The 17,005-nt window shown below is 47.4% G+C and overlaps 2 protein-coding genes across 3 annotated transcripts; one reads left to right on the top strand and one right to left on the bottom strand.

Moving 5' to 3' along the window:
* The first annotated feature begins 199 nt into the window (after positions 1–199).
* On the top strand, positions 200–6,001 carry chpt1 (choline phosphotransferase 1). The gene is made up of 8 exons (XM_057022318.1): positions 200–643; positions 3,068–3,215; positions 3,304–3,445; positions 3,522–3,606; positions 3,917–4,048; positions 4,117–4,275; positions 4,347–4,472; positions 4,787–6,001. Exons 1-8 carry the CDS (start codon positions 404–406, stop codon positions 4,904–4,906), a joined length of 1,152 nt encoding a protein of 383 aa, XP_056878298.1. The 5' UTR covers positions 200–403; the 3' UTR covers positions 4,907–6,001.
* On the bottom strand, positions 5,289–16,991 carry gnptab (N-acetylglucosamine-1-phosphate transferase subunits alpha and beta). Of its 2 annotated transcripts, none has more exons than XM_057022244.1 (21): positions 16,656–16,991; positions 16,170–16,255; positions 15,942–16,075; positions 15,594–15,644; positions 15,240–15,442; positions 14,846–14,910; positions 14,551–14,685; positions 12,143–12,304; positions 11,885–12,064; positions 11,638–11,808; positions 11,414–11,537; positions 11,132–11,335; positions 10,088–11,031; positions 9,748–9,947; positions 9,450–9,669; positions 9,258–9,371; positions 9,075–9,160; positions 8,895–8,993; positions 8,640–8,807; positions 7,977–8,067; positions 5,289–7,490 (listed from the first exon to the last, which is right to left on the bottom strand). In XM_057022244.1, exons 3-21 carry the CDS (start codon positions 16,037–16,039, stop codon positions 7,419–7,421), a joined length of 3,387 nt encoding a protein of 1,128 aa, XP_056878224.1. In that variant the 5' UTR covers positions 16,040–16,075; positions 16,170–16,255; positions 16,656–16,991; the 3' UTR covers positions 5,289–7,418. The 2 variants fall into 2 exon arrangements, with proteins under 2 accessions (XP_056878224.1, XP_056878223.1); XM_057022243.1 differs by having other exon boundaries at positions 15,956–16,075.
* Positions 16,992–17,005: the final 14 nt, after the last annotated feature.

Genomic DNA, 17,005 nt, shown 5'->3' with positions numbered 1-17,005 from the left:
TGAAATCCTTGAAACATACATTTAAATAAAATAATCAAATACCTGAAGATCTCGCATATTTAAATATTAGATGAAAAATCATAAACGTGGGTCTTATTGGTCAAAACTATATCTCAGATATGCAAAAAGAAGTAAAAACAAATGTGTTGTTTACAACGTAAATGCATTTCCGCTTCAGATTTCAAGCTGCGTTGCTCACTTCCGGAATTCGATCAGAAACACATCGCCGTCTCATGGGTCCGCCCTGGAAATGCCCTCGGCTAGTCAGCTAGCTATAAATGACAAATTAGCTGCTATTGTTGCTCTAACGAGTGACGATTACGAGACCGCTTTCAGACTCTTTGGAAATATCGGGATTGTCACCGCAACCTGAGCCGTGATCCGGCAGGAGGGAGGGGAAATAATGCCGCACGTCCTGTGGTCGGAGCCGCTGTCAGCCGCTCAGCTCAAGCGGCTGGAGGAGCATAAATACAGCGCCACCGGTCGATCCCTGCTGGAGCCGCCTTTGCAAATCTACTGGAACTGGCTCGTCCAGCAGATACCGTTATGGGTCGCACCAAACACGCTCACTATAGTTGGACTTCTGATCAATGTTCTGACCACGACCGTGCTTGTGTTTTATTGTCCCACCGCCACAGAGGAGGTGAGTTCAGGCGTCCCCGGCCAAAGTTTTTTACGTACTTCAGAATCCGAACTGGGCAAAGTACAGAAATGACGTTCGCTGTGCAACCTTCACAGGCTACAAAGGCATTAATATTACACGTTTGCTGATCTCTGTTAAGTCCGTTTATATTTACGAATTACGTATTGTTATTCTATTAGTAATGGTGCTGTTCTTTAACCCCTCGGGTCATCGATGTTTAGTAATATTTTTGTATGTGAAGACATATCCATGTGTCACCTAAAAATGTGCCGAATTACACAACAGTGCCTGATGATATCATGGATATAGTTTAAAATCAAAGTATCATGTCTGTTGGATGTTGGCTCGGAAAGATTACGTCATTGTTAGTGTTGCGGTTCCCTGTCATTGATGACACAAGTCGTTTGAAAGACTACTTTTACCCAATAATTTTAAAGATATATACACTCACCGGCCACTTTATTAGGTACACCGGTCCAACTGCTCGTTAACACTTAATTTCTAATCAGCCAATCACATGGCGGCAACTCAGTGCATTTAGGGATGTAGACATGGTCAAGACAATCTCCTGCAGTTCAAACCGAGCATCAGTATGGGGAAGAAAGGTGATTTGAGTGACTTTGAACGTGGCATGGTTGTTGGTGCCAGAAGGGCTGGTCTGAGTATTTCAGAAACTGCTGATCTACTGGGATTTTCACGCACAACCATCTCTAGGGTTTACAGAGAATGGTCCGAAAAAGAAAAAATATCCAGTGAGCGGCAGTTCTGTGGGCGGAAATGTCTTGTTGATGCCAGAGGTCAGAGGAGAATGGCCAGACTGGTTCGAGCTGATAGAAAGGCAACAGTGACTCAAATAACCACCCGTTACAACCAAGGTAGGCAGAAGAGCATCTCTGAACGCACAGTACGTCGAACTTTGAGGCAGATGGGCTACAGCAGCAGAAGACCACACCGGGTGCCACTCCTTTCAGCTAAGAACAGGAAACTGAGGCTACAATTTGCACAAGCTCATCGAAATTGGACAATAGAAGATTGGAAAAACGTTGCCTGGTGTGATGAGTCTCGATTTCTGCTGCGACATTCGGATGGTAGGGTCAGAATTCGGCGTCTACAACATGAAAGCATGGATCCATCCTGCCTTGTATCAACGGTTCAGGCTGGTGGTGGTGGTGTAATGGTGTGGGGAACATTTTCTTGGCACTCTTTGGGCCCCTTGGTACCAATTGAGCATCGTTGCAACGCCACAGCCTACCTGAGTATTGTTGCTGACCATGTCCATCTCTATATGACCACAATGTACCCAACTTCTGATAGCTACTTTCAGCAGGATAATGCGCCATGTCATAAAGCTGGAATCATCTCAGACTGGTTTCTTGAACATGACAATGAGTTCACTGTACTCAAATGGCCTCCAGTCACCACATCTCAATCCAATAGAGCATCTTTGGAATGTGGTGGAACGGGAGATACGCATCATGGATGTACAGCCGACAAATCTGCGGCAACTGTGTGATGCCATCATGTCAGTATGGACCAAACTCTCTGAGGAATGCTTCCAGCACCTTGTTGAATCTATGCCACGAAGAATTGAGGCAGTTCTGAAGGCAAAAGGGGGTCCAACCCGTTACTAGCATGGTGCACCTAATAAAGTGGTGATAAAGTGTATATCTACCATATAGGAGATTACACATCAACACAAAATTGTTATTAGCTGTCTTAAACTGTCAACTTGGTTCTGGATTAATTTGAAAAAGAAGTCGCATCTTAATCTGTCCCAACATAAAAAAAAAAAAAAAAAAAGCTGGAGTGAGCAGCGGGGGTCGCTGAATTTTCCAAACAGCATGAGGTACTTCGTCTCTCTGGCAGGACAAGGCCATCGTTGTCTTTTTTTAAAAAACAAACACCCAGAAATGCACGCACGCTGAAACACACTGGTTGGCTGGGTTTCCTGTTCAGATGGCTGGTGATGACCGGCCGCGTCACAGGAGCCAAGCGGCTCCACACACGACTGATCTGTGAACAGCCGGATGCGAAAAAATCCTTGTGCTTGACTCACGACTGTCCAGTAATTAAATTTGCAGGTGCCTCTGTCTCATTCAGCCATTTTGAAATGAGGAGATTTGAGTAAATCTCAGTTATTTAGGAGTCGCTCATAGAAATGCGGCTTCAAAAGCGTTGAGCTCAGCATGCGAGCATGAAAACCTGCCAAACATGCCCCCAGGTCCAGTTAGAGTTTGATATTTTCAAATCCTCCACCCTGAAAACAGGCGGAGGATTTAGGATTCCCAATTGAGTATTAGTAGCTGAAGGATTCGGTTCCCCTGTTTTTCTTTTTACTAAGAAGAAGTCGACATCCTGCTTCAGGTGGCGTGGCTTCATAATTGGTTGCTCGATGAGCTGAATCTCTGCTCTCCGCACCTCTAGGCTCCATCGTGGGCCTTTGTGTTGAGCGCATTCGGCCTCTTCTTCTACCAGTCTCTCGACGCCATTGATGGGAAGCAGTCCAGGCGGACTAACAGCTCCTCCGCTCTGGGGGAGATCTTTGACCACGGCTGCGATGCCTTCTCCACAGGTGCTCTGAGCCTGCTAGAATCATCTGTGGCCTTTGAGTCGAACAGTCGTCAGACTTCCCATCATCTGTCCCGTTTCTCTGATTTCAGTCTTTGTTGCCGTGGGAACCTGCATTTCCTGTGGAATAGGCCAGTACCCAAACTGGATGTTCTTCTGCGGATTCGTGGGGATGTTCATGTTCTTCTGCGCCCAGTGGCAGACCTACGTGTCCGGGACCATGCGCTTCGGCCTGTAAGTCGCCTCAATTCGCGTCAGTTTTCCAAACAAACCTGCTCCGCACGCCCGTAAACGCACGCCGTCTCCACAGGATCGACGTGACGGAGGTGCAGATCGCCATCGTCATCATCTACCTGATGTCGGCGTTCGGAGGAGTGGGCCTGTGGCAAAACACGGTAACGAGGGTCACGGAGGACCTACCGTGCGCGCACACTTTCATTTTCTTTCTGTGTTCCGTCCATCGATTTTAACACGCAGTGTGTTATCTCGTCACTTCCTTTAGCTTCCTTTAGAAGTGAAAAGGTAAATAAGGGTAGCAAATGCCATCAGGTCTGCTGTTAGACAACACACTTGTTTTAATTTCTCCATCCATGGTTTTGCTTTGCCTCCTATCATGCTCGGCATGCTTGAAGCTTTTGTACAAGCGCCTTTCGATCAAAGAGAATATGTGTCTTTAACACTCGACTGCCCCCCGTGTTTCCATAGTTACCCATTATTGGAGTGCAGCTGTACGTCTTCCCCATCATTGGCATCATCGGAGGAGCCCTCTACTCCTGCTACAACTACTTTTATGTCATTTTAAATGGAGGCGTTGGCAAAAATGGCTCAACTGTCGCCGTAAGACAACACACACACTTCCTGCTAAAACCTTCTGTTGCTCACTGACTGAAGTTCCATCTGTGTAGGACACCAGTGTGCTGAGTCCCAGCCCACAAATCGGGCTCATGCTCTCCCTGGCTTTCATCATTTTCAAGAAGTCGACCAGCCACCTGTTTGAGCGCCACAGCTGCCTGTACTTGCTCACCTTTGGCATGGCCATCTCTAAGATCTCCTGCAAGCTGGTGGTACGTCCGTGCCGGCGTCCCCTGCACACGAGGCGCTGTTAGAAACCTTTCACTGACCTGTTTTCTTGTAGATCTCCCACATTACCAAGAGCGAGCTGCATCTCCAGGACACGGCCTTTATAGGCCCCAGCCTCCTCATCCTCAACCAGTACTTCAGCAGCTTCATAGATGAGTACATAGTCCTCTGGATCGCTTTGGTGAGTGACACATTTGCCTTTAAGGTTTATAATCAGCAGGAACGTGTAGCTGTGGTACAAGGTCCACTTCCCTGGTCCCCTTAGACAGAGTTGATCCTCGTTATCGTTAGGGACAGGCAGAGTTGAGGGTTTATCTGATGCTAGCAGAGGAAAGGTCAGGTGGAAGGAATCAGGGTACAATGGTTTCCTTATTTAATCTAAGGGAGTTGGGTTTTGCTACAGTGCTGTTAGCTTTATCGCTAACACGGGTGTTTAGGCGGTTGGTAGAAAAACAGGACTGACAGGTAGATTGTTTTTTTCTCTGCTCTCCGCAGGTCTTCTCGGTCTTTGACATAATCCGGTACTGCACAGGCATCTCAAAACAGATCGCCTCCCACCTAGGAATTTACATCTTCAGCATCGAAAAGCAACCGAAATGTGGTAAGCGCGACTGACATCTTGCCCAGGGAGAGGAGGCGGGGGGGGAGGAGGACCTCTCCCCGCTCCTGAAAGCAGACGACCGGGACGAGGAGGACGGGACGCCGTCCGTCCCAAGCCACAGCAGCCTTGAAAAAGTGACCACTTTGGCCTAGAACTGCCAAAGATTGAACAGAAAACTGCATTGCAAACCAAAAAAGAAGTTTTAAATGGAAAATTACATGAGCACGGAGGTCTTTTTACTCCCATTAAACCAAAAAATATTTTCTTAAACTGTTTTAAAGCAGGAAAAAAACTTTTTGATGTGACAGTGTGGGGCCACTAGTGACAATCAAAATTTCTCCGTACGATAAATCCAAACAAAACGGACCACCTGCATTTAAAAAAAGAAATTTAAAATCCAGCTTTATAATTTATTTTAATTCGTTAAAGAATCCAGACAAATCCGAGCTTGAATTTCGACTTCGTAATCTCCAATGACGTTTCCGATGTGGCTAAAGAAGGAATGCTGGGACATGCTGGGTAGGTGGGACAATGGTCCACGTGTTAGAACCAGAAATGGCGACAGGTGCTCAAGACTTCATCTGTTCTCTTTTTTTTTTTTTAAATCATCTCATCACTCATTCCAGTACAGTAAAAAAACAAAACACCTCATTTGTGCTTATTGGAGCACTGTCGACTCATGATGGATCAACACGTGTCTTTTGCTTTCTTTGTTCTTCTCCCTAAAGGGCTAATTGTTCAATGTTATTGTTTTAAACCGGTGTATGGTACCAATGTAGAGGATCTTATTGCTCATTAGGGGTTTTAATCACAAATGTTGAATCCAAACATTAAATCCAAATCTGGCTTTGTTTTCTTCTGTAATTATACTGAGATCATTGCTGTCAGATTGAGAACAAAAGGGACATGTGTGTGTGTGTGTGATGAATTAAGAGGTAAAATAAATCATCTCCCTGATTTTGATTCCGCAGGATGATGGACTTCATGGTGAAGGGGGGGGGGGGGGGTTTGGAAATACAACTGTGATATTTACAGCTTAAATGTTTCACTGAGGTACCTTTCTGCTAATGAACTGATTGTAATAAAATATGTGATTTCACTGTCCACAATGGTGTAAGAACAGATTTGAAGGTTGGTTCAGAGCCGAAGTCTTACCCACAATCCACCTGTCCAGATTAGCATAGAGTTAGAGGGTCAAAGGTCAGTTTGCAAAATTATTCTGTCAATCACCATCGTGATTCTGCTACAAACACTAGTCCAGATTTTTCTTTGAAAAAAGGTTTGCATTTTCTATGACCCAATAGCAGAATATCCTACTTTATCAGGACACAAACGTAGCATCCCTTTTGATTGACTTTACCCATAATCCTTTGCCCTCCTGCCCTATTAAAACAAAGTTCATTGCACGCCATTATAAAGTTTTACTACTTCATGCTGCGCAGCTTTACTTTATGAGATGTGTCATTTTAGGCCTCTGACCTCATCATTAGCGCAGAGGATCATGGGAAACAGCCTTGAACAGATGCAGCTCAGCAGGCCAAGGTCCCAAAAAAAGCAAAAGTACGCATGATATACAACGCAGCCATTGCCCTGTTGTCTCAAACGCGTCAGACTTAAGCGCCAATAAGATTGAACAAAAATCACAATTTAATTCGATCACAATAGCCAAAGAACCATTTCCGCAGAAACATGCGGGTCGTGTTTGATGAAGAGGTCGGCGGCGGTGGCCGACTGCGCAGCCGTGAAATCAAAAATAAGTTACAGAGCATGCCATGGATGTCTGAATTTCAGACAAGTCAGTCTGTTGAGTCCCACGGGGACACGCACGCAGTCGAGACCTGTAGTGTCGCATGTACCAAACAGTATTTACGGCAAGGATGACGTTAGATCATCCTGCATCATTTCCACTGTCCTTAGCTCCGACGACGGGACCAACGTTTCCAAGATGATAAATACAACGATGGAATGAACGAAGGCACTTCAAGTTTCAAAAGGTCCGTTGTGCAATACTTTCTGCACTGGAGTAGTCAAAATGCTGCCTAACAATTTCACCTATAAATAAGATTCTAAGACTTTAAAAACGCCACAATTTCACCTTTAAATAACCGAAGAACCATTTCTCGGCACCCAGGCACTGTGGCATAGATATTACACATGCAGTGAAAGAGAAATGCAGATGATGCCGGAAAGTTCCAAATGATCGAAAGTTCGTCAAAAATGATGCTGCTTCGTACCAATCAACTCGCCTGTGGATCGTCCGATTCCTTTATGGAGTCTGTGGTTGACAACACGTGCGGCTGACCCTAAAGTTGTCCCCCGTGCGGAGAACTGCAGCAAAAACAGTGAGGAGGGAGTGTTTTGTGGGGGTGTGAGGATGATCACACTCGGGTAAAGGTGCAGTCTTTCAGGTTCTCCTTGAATTCCTCCTTAACGGCGGTGCAACAGCAACACCATGGATTTCGGATCCCCTCATTTTACCCCTTCTCAAGAGTGATCGGTGCGGAGGAAAAGATTGGGGGGGGGGTGTTACACCCTCTGGGGGTTGCTGTCCCGGTTTGCTCTTCTTCTGGGGAGTAATTTTCTCTTCAGCTGAATTAGCTGCAGGCAGAGAAAATACAGGAAATGACATCAGAAGGGGCAAACGCAGCGAGTATTTGTAAATGCCGATCAATGTATGTGGTGACAGAAATGGAAGCGGAACTGGGAACACTGGTCCCACAAGACCCCTAAGGGGAATTCTCAAAAGGTCGCTGCCAATATCATTTGGTTGGCTAAGTAGAAACGGGAAACCTGTGGATCAGGGCAACAATACCGATGCCAAGGCGGCGTGTGTCTAATGGAGGTAAATATCATCGACCCCGACTTAATATAAACCTTTTGGCAAAAAGTTACAGCAACAATGCTGGACGGCTGAACATGCCCTGTTTCTGAGGGCTGCTGGGGGGGGCTTTTATTTCTGGAAAATCACTTCCTGGCTCGGGGTAAAGTCAACACATGAGATGGGTGCACCTCCGAGTGGAATTTCAGCCATAGCTCGAGGGTGAATCACGGAAAGGGGGGATCTGAACGCGGCCCAGCACTGACCTGTTCGGCGAAGAACGACATGATGGTGAAGACGACCAGGGTCACGAGAACGCAGTGCGTCCAGAACTTCAGCTTGTCCCGGTACACTCGCCTGTGCAGGGGGGGAGGAGAGAGGCGTTAACGTCTGATAAAGACCTTGGGATTTTATTACCGAGATGACACAAAGGCAGAAACTAGTTATTGAGAAGAGATGCAGAGCGTAGAGGTCAGGGGGGCAACGAGGCGACAGGGTGACATCGCTCCACGCCACCTGGACCTTCACGCGTCGGAGACGACGGAGGCCGCCCTAGATCTTGCAAGTATCTAACAACTACTGGCTCTTCTGAAACGGCTGGGTCTAATTTTAACATCACAGATCGAGTGAATAAAGGGGAGCGGCGCACACCCATTTGAGACCCCTCCCCCGAGGGTAACTTATACTCCGACCTGGCTGGGCGCCACTCTGTGCGGCAACAGCTCCGAATTCTAACGAAGTAGAACTGCGCTGGGAAAATGGTCATTTGCCTCTTTAGTTTCAGGTATTAATCACGGCTCGCTTGGTAAAATGGAAGAAAATTAACACCTGAGCAGATGCCGACAGCAGATCCTGCGGTCTGTTGTCGACTGAAGCTCATTTCAGATGTTTTTCTTGGTTTATTTTACATCTCATCCCTCCTGAATTACCATTCCTGAAGCTCTTCCATGTGGAGGAACCTGTTGCGATACTCTCTGGGCAGTTCAAACTGGGACGACAGCGGGAACATGGACTCGTAGAAGTCTCTGAGCACGGCTTTGACTGTGGCCGCGTCCTTGTGGCTGTGGTCGATGTTGTCATTCAGACAGATGAACTTTCTGTTCGTAGGGGGATATAACATATTCTTTAAGACAAAGGATGGCCAAAATGAAAAATGAAAAGAAAGCCAAGGCGTTCATTCCCACCTGGGATTCTTCCTTATGTCGTCTAACTGGCCAACCACATGGGACACGTTTGTCCTCACCATTTTGAACGCTATCTCTTCCTCACCCATGATCTCAAACCTGTCCAACAGAGGACCCGTTGCTATTAGCAATGGCAAAATTAGTGTTTTTGCCCTAATGTTGCTGTGGAAGAGCCCTCACTTGTACTTATTCTGGTCTTTGAAGGCTTTGTAGATACGTTCAACCATGGGTTTGCAGTGGAGGATGAGGCCTTTTGTGACAGGAGGCTTCACACAACAGAAGCTTAGTCAAATATTTCATCTTAGGAACAAGAAAAAAAAATAACGAAATCAGCTCTCCGCTGTACATTGAGGACATTCTCACCATACTGGGGTCATAATAGGTCTCCTGAGTTGGGTTTGCCAAGTGGAGCTGGGTCAAGTTGGTCGGGAGAGTCTTGGAGCAGTTTATCAGCAGCTGCTCCAGACCTGTTAGGTCCTGGAATGTACCAAGAACGTTGAATTTAAAACAAAAAAAAAAAGTGGTTTGACCGAGTGTCTCTAAGCTGGGACGCACCTGGAGGCTGAGGGGCAGCTCGTGGATGCGCGTTGCCAGAGTTCGGATCTCCCGATCGGACAGGACGCCCGAGTGGTCCGTGTCGATCTCGTCGAACACATCAGACACGTTGAGCCGCTGCTGAGCGCTCATGAGGAAGTAGAAGTATGAAAAGGCGAACTGCATGTCCTCGGGGTGGCGAACTCGGTGGGCCGAAGTCTTGTCAAACTCGAGCGGGAATCTAAAACAACAACGACATGTGAAGCTGCTTCCTTTTCCTTTCTGTGGAGCAGAGCGGACCAATCTGAAAGGCACGTACGTGTCCTGCAGTTCCTGCATGACGAGGCGGTCGATCATGTGAGGCATGTGGGCCGGGACTTTGCGCGACGTGAACCCAAACTGGCCGTTCAGCAGCTTGTTGACGTAACGCAGGGAGTCGGCAAAAGTGTCGCGGAGCTTTCGGATGGTGGCGGAAGGATTGGAGTCGTACATCAGCTCGTTCAGCAGGCGGTCTTCTTCCTGGAATTGGAACAAGAAAATACAATAATAAGAGAGAAAGTATAAAAGGATTTTTGATAGGAATTAAAAAAAGTTGTCCTAGAATAGATTCCTGTGGGACCCCTAATATTAAAACAGTTCTCCGATATAGATCCTTTTACCTCAAGCACTTTCTGGAAGTATTTCCTCCTCTCCCACGGCAGGAAACCTCGATCTGCAGAGGTGAAATGCTGTAGTCTCCTCCCCACGACCGCGGCAGCTGCTGCTTCAGTCGGACTCCTCACGCCACCAACTTTAGGAACGCTGCCACGGAGTTTGGAAGTCAAAAGCCTCATGATCGGCGCATCCGTACTGGAGTGTTTTGCTGCTGCAAAGTCTTTTTTAAGGTCATCATCAATGGGAACAGGAAGAAGAGTAACGACAGTTGAGACTCCGCCCATCTTGTCTTTTCTCTGGATTTTGGCAGGATGCGATTGGCTCTCTGGGTCATTTGGACTCGGCGTTAAGTAAGACTTCAGGAGTTTGGCCTTGGTGAGGTTGAAACCTTTAAGTGTGATATCGCCGATTACGAGCTTCTCCTCCAGCTTCTGCAGTTTGCTTTGCACATCAGCCGGCAGAAGTGACATGTTCACAGGAGGAACCTCAATGCCTGCCTGGACTTCATCAGGCAGCTTCTTGTGAATCTTAGGGCCCTGTTTGTCCTCTGGAACATCTGAGAACAGGAACAGAGGCTCTGGAGTCGGGGTTGTCTTCGGCTCTTTGTTGTCTTCTTCGCTGGTGGATTGAGAGACGTTAGCCTGAGCAACCTCACGGGTATCGACGGCTACGGTGAAACTCATCGTGAACTCCGAGCCGTCTTCTTTTTGGAAGGTGAGGTTGTAGTGAAGCTGGGTGGCGTTGTGGCCCGGATGGAGCAACAGGTGAATGGACTTCCATTTGTTTGCCACAGACGTGTGGCGCAGCACGGCGTTATCGCTGACATGGGCCTCCGTTACTCTGCGAGCCAGCCCTTCGAAGCTGAAGTAAGGCCTTACCTCCCCTACTGGGAGGGTATACATCGTCTGGTCACTCTGCAGGGTCACGCGGTGCAGCTCGCCAAAATGCTCTGCAACAAACAAATTGGGTTACAAGACTAAGCCTTTGGCATGTCTTTCAGACCAAAGCCTCACACTAAATCCTGCTGGCGGGGCCGAATTTAGACCCACCTTTGCCGCAGTCTCCCACATCAAACCCGCAAGCCAATATGTTGCAGGCTTGATCGCAGAACTTGTCGGCCAACCAGGAGTTGGCACAGCCTTGGTTACAGTACGACGTCCCGCCCAGGCCTCCCGGACCCACGGGAAACTGCCACACAGGTCCCCCGGCCCCGCCTCCGACCCCTGCCGCAAACCTGCTGCCGGCCGCGCCACCTGTCGGAGAAAACCCGAGAAGTCAGGCGAAGGAAATGTTCACGGAGGCAGAAGCAATGGCGACGTTGGGCTGCGTACCGAGACAGTCGCCGCCGTCCCAGTCGCAGGCAGAGTTGTTGCACGCTTTGTCGCAGTAGCCGTCTTTGATCCAAGACCCCGGGCAGCCCTCGGCACAGTTCGGCACGGGCCATGTGAGGTAAACCTGGGATGAATGAACGCGAAACACAACCGGGTTATTGGACAGCATAGGGGGAAATATCACTTGGCAGAGTGTACGGAGCCTCGGCATCTCGCATTTGCACCTTCTGTCCTTTAGAGTGGGTGAAGAAGTCGTCCGGCCAGACATCTTTGCCAAACATCACATCGTCATTGAGGTAAACGAACTTTTGGGACAGTCCCGGAATGCGGTGGATGTGGGTCTCGATGGCAGGGGAGCTGAAAGTAGGAAGATGGCTTTGATTCTGGAAGATATCCTGGAAATGAAAGAAAAAAATAAAGTAAAACAATCCATTATTGTGGATGATGATGGTAAAACAGGGCTGCGCTCACCTGATGGGTGATGACTGTCACTCTGGGGTTGTCCAAGTTGAGCCAGGAGGGAATCTGCCCATTTGTGACAATGAAGATGTGCCGCACCCAGGGGGCGTGTCTCTCCACTGACCGCAGCGAATAACGGAGCTCCTCGTTGTCCTCAAATCGACTGGCGGAGACGTCTTCGTCCTGCTTGGACTGGAAGGCGACGGGGGCAGAAACATTACTTCCTTTATAGTTCTGCATAAACATTTAAATAATGGTCGGATGGGTCACCTGCGAGATGGCGGCGATGTCCCAGAACAGGTAGGCGGGGCTTATCGCCAGCTCGTTTCCATCCATCGTCAGGTTCTTCTTGGCCTGCTGGGCCAGATCAGTGAAATCCTGAGGGGTCTTCAGGTGGAGCAGAGCGATGCTGGCTTCAGAGTACAGCTCCAGCTGTTGGAGGAAAACATTTTTTTCCACTTTTATTCATAATAAACGCCAACACTGGCTTCACTTCCTGTCTTCTTGGCGCAAACAAACTCCGGTAAGATCAGCACGATGATGATTACATTAAAGTGAAAACCCTTGTGCCAAGCTCAGGCGTGTGTGGAATGGGTTAGGAAAATTATTCTCAGTGTGTGTGTGTGTGTGTGTGTGTGTGTGTGTGTGTGTGTGTGTGTGTGTGTGTGTGTGTGTGTGCAGCATGCCAGGGTTCATATGGAAAAGACTCAAATGGTCTCCTTTCGCCCTCCAACACTGAATCCAAGCATCCCGCTCAAACCCATGTCCCAGCTCGGCTCGCGTATTTAGGGGAGGGGGATTATCAGAGTTTTATAAACCCGTTGGGGGCGAAGTCAGGAGGCAGTGAGCCTCGGATCACGTTGCTGTTTTTATTATAGCTCTCTTTAGTCTCGATAATGCCCCGACACACATCCAAAGCGGAGAAATGTGTGGCGTACAGACCCAGGTAATCATCTCAATCTCCATAGACAACCATGAGCGATTATTTGGAATTGTATTGAAAGCTATTATCAAGGGAAATTTAGTGTTACAGAAGCATTTTTAAATGGCTCTTGCTAGCACTCAGGCTAAATGGCAGCAAATATGGAAATTCTTTTATTGGAGCCATAAATGAAATGTAATCTCAATGTCTATGTGTTTAACGAAAAGGGAAGAGTCTCGCTTAAATCAAAACATACATGCACACCAACAGGCTTCTGCACAAACATTGTGGGCAGGGATTTACATGCAGCGGCACGGGTAAATGATCCAGGCTGCGGGGCGGCTTTCATCGCCGTTGTGTTCGCTCTAAGAGCAGCTATAAATACCGACAGACTCTCACCGCCGGAGCTCTGCCTCCAACACTATGCACATTATCTGACTTTCACGGAATCAGCCTGCCGACGCCTGGAAACGCCTTGAAATCCCAGCCGCGGGCACTTGCTGCGGTGGACATTCCTCCACCTTTAGGTGCCGCACCTTTTTCATCTGTATGCTTCATCCACCTGTATACAAACGGGACTCTCAGCAGGTGAAGCTGAGACAAAGCACGCGGGAGATGACAAGGTGAGAAGGTCGTCGCCCCGCCTGGCGCCATGCCACTTTAAACAGTTGTTCTACAGTTAAGCCCCTCCCCCCCACACTTCTGGCTAAGGTTACAGCCTAAACGCTGCCGATTATTATCACATGATCTGCCAGGTTACACCGTGGCAAACCTGGAGAGCAATGCGAGGAACGGTGGGACAACTGGGGACTGATGATGACAGAGGTCAATGCCGTTTAACCTAAATGTCAACACAAAAGTGTGTTCCAGTACAGTAGGGAACTGTTACTTCTTGTTTTTTTTCTCCTAGTTAAAATCTTGTTTTTTGAAATTCTAAAATTTTTACATTTAAATTGTGTCCATAAAGGAGGACAAAGGACGTTATAAGTGGGAAATGGTTGTATAACTCCTCTGTTTATCTAAATGAATTATATTGCGTAATCCATCACCCGTTAATTCCAAGCTGCCATGTGAGTTTATTATGACAAGCCGGGACAGACCATTGACTCGGGCCCCGTCCGGCTCGTCTGCTGCTGTTGCGGGGTCACGCTGGCCTGGCCCGCACCCATTTGTTTTCTTTGATTATTTCAAAGTAATCCATGCTCATTAGTGGCATTCCTCCCGCACGGAATATAGCAGGCTTCTGATGAGAGGAAAATTATTAGGTACACAAGCCACGAGCTGCCAAGCTAAACAGGGGCCCCTTTATCCGCATCACAACGTTACTCTTCAAAATAGAAAAAAATCCTGGTTGGCCTCATCCCAGAGACGGTCTGGCATCTGGGTTTATCTCTTTCTTATGAGCTGGAGTGTATAAAAAGTTCCTAATTTGCACACACCCTCATATGGAGCGTGTCTGCGCAGCACTGCGATTAGATGTGCAAGAGCGACGTCTGTTGGCAGCATTCTGAACTACAAGAGACGGTCCAACAACAAGGGACGTTATCACAGGCCCAGGCGTACGTCATTATACAATTGTAATTATTTTTAGCTGTTTTTCAAAGTTAACATCCTGCTATGAGTCAGCATTACAAAACATGGGTTGTAGAAATTCTTTAAAATAAGAAACATCTCAGAAAAATTGATGTATTCACACTGTTGGATATAAATTCCTGAAAGTGACAACTTATTTTATAGGAAGAGCCCCAAGATTTACCTGTTTGATCTTGCTGGTTACAGCACTGGGAAGTTTGACTCTCAGCTGCTCCGTTTCCTTAAAGGAAGCCGGGAAGCCGCTCAGATAGGCCAGAGAATTCATGCGGATCAATCCAGGCGCCTCTTTATCCATGGTCTGAAAACCCGCATGAAAAGATTAAGCTTTTATTTGTGTTGGAACACAATTAAAGCGTTAAAGGCCTATCAAAACACTCCCAATACTGGACCGGAAGCGTGTGCCTCCACTTCACACTGCAAACTTTAACAAAATATTTATTTTACAAAAATTAACTCACCAGGTAGCACCTGGAAACGGAGAATTTCTGGTTTTCTTTCAAGGCCTCCGTGTAGGCTTTATCGGCTGCCGAGGACAAAAAGAAAAAAGAATTTGTCTATTAATCTTTGCACACATGAGAGACGGAGAAAATCAGCGGGCGTCAAATGACAGCACAAAAAAATAGCTGTTCCCTTCAAGTGACCACATCTATATTGACATGTGATTTTAGAACTGGTGTGCACTTTCCATCTGCTCTAAATGTCACACAGGAAGCCACATTTCAGAAACAGGGGCGATGAAACACCTCTTTAACCAATGCATGTTTCGCAGTGTGGGTGAGGTGCTCAACATTAAGGCACGACTGGGTTGTGAAGTGAAACGTGTGCTTGCATGGTTGCTGCACGCCCGTTTACCTTCTGCCTGCGAGTGGAAGACCACCACAGAGGCGGCGGTGGACGGTTGGAAGGGTTTGCTCAGCGCGAGCATCTCTTTGGCAGCGGAGAACGCCGGAGAGAGTGCCGGCAGCTCTTTGAGCGTGACGTTGGCGGGCAGAGCGGGGTCCAGAGCCAGCATGGGCGCCACAATGCAGTGGGACAGGAGACATTCTGGTTTCACGCTGAAAACAACAAAAAGTCACGGAAAAGGCAGATTTGTCGTGTTACTTCCCGCTCCAGACAGACAGTTCAATACTCTCACACCCTTGACACACACAAGCAGGGGAGATTATCATTCATTGATTCTGAACCTTTAGCTGCTTTCAGACTCACCTCCCTTTGGGAACTTCTGTGATCTCACTTGCATTTTTACCCAAGCGCTCCCTGTGTGAAGCAAAAGGTTTTTTTTAAAAGAAGAAAATGAGTAAGATATGAGAGCAGGAACAAACCAGCAGGTCGATGCCAAACACTAACCAAGTTGACCTTTTTATGCTCTCAGGAAAAAAGAAAAGAGCCATTTTGAGGCTGACGATTCAGTCTTTGATCATCTCGCTCTTAAAAAGCCAATCAGTGACAGTGATAGCGCCACCGCGACACCCTGTATGCTAATGGGGGAGGAATAGATGCTCGAGGTAATTGTGCCTCTGAAATTGGAACACTCCAGCGCCACTGCAGATCTACCTCATCCCACCTACTTCAGAGCTCTCTGCTCCTCTTCCATTTGCTCCTTGACTGTCTTCAGCTCCTTCAGCAGGGTCACATCGGTGCCATTCACCCATGTGTAGACCACATCAATGGGCATGGGAAGACAGAGCCTGAGAAGACAAAGACCCACATCACCCGAAGCCGTTCCGACATTTCTGCAACGTCTGGAACACCAGATTCAAAGTTTGCATGGTTGCACGTTACCTGCTCTGGAAGGATTTCCCACCCAGGTTGTCTCTATAAGAATCAAACATCACATGATACTGGTCTCGACTCCACTCCACCACAACCTACATTGATTAAGAAGGAACAATAGATTTATTTATTTTTTAAACACTCTGTAATTGCATAAAAAGCTACCTCCTAAAACACACACACACGTGTATCCTTGTGTATGTGTGTAGATAACGTACACACACACACAAAACACGGAAGATTTCCTGTCCTGACAAAACATCTGCATTAACTGACCCATATACCAAATCCTCAACACTTATTTGGGATATTCATTTAAAATAATCTTGAAATGGACAGAATGGCACGACGTTTTAATTTAAAGATAAGTGACCAGTAACAATCGTGTTGAAAACACTCCTTTTCGAGGAGTCTGGTGACACTGTTTTAACAGACGCATTGTTGGAGAATCTGACCATACTAAGCTAGTTGAGTGCAAGATAATGAGAAGATCACCTCTCCGAACTGGAAGGCGGAAACTATCATGAGGACGAGACCTCCGAAGCAGAGGTAGAGTCCATATCGGTGTGACAAACAGGTGTAGGTCTGCCGCTGCACCAGCTTCAGCACCGAGTTGACGACTACCATGGTTCTCCTGGGAGACGCATAGCGCTGCATTCATTTACCGAAACCCAAAAATGAATGGAGGTTCAAGCACTAAAATGAGGAAATGACCATCAGCGACGACCCGGGTCTGTCAGCTGACAGCCGCCGGCTGCCACAACGTTGGAGTATATGACACATGACGAGCAGACGGTTCGTTTTCTCGCTTCCTCGACGCTGATGACGCTACTGGTTCCGGCCAG

This window comes from Takifugu flavidus, chromosome 22 (assembly GCF_003711565.1).
Source record: "Takifugu flavidus isolate HTHZ2018 chromosome 22, ASM371156v2, whole genome shotgun sequence".
Lineage (NCBI taxonomy): Eukaryota > Metazoa > Chordata > Actinopteri > Tetraodontiformes > Tetraodontidae > Takifugu > Takifugu flavidus.
This window is presented reverse-complemented; position numbering and strand designations above follow the sequence as displayed.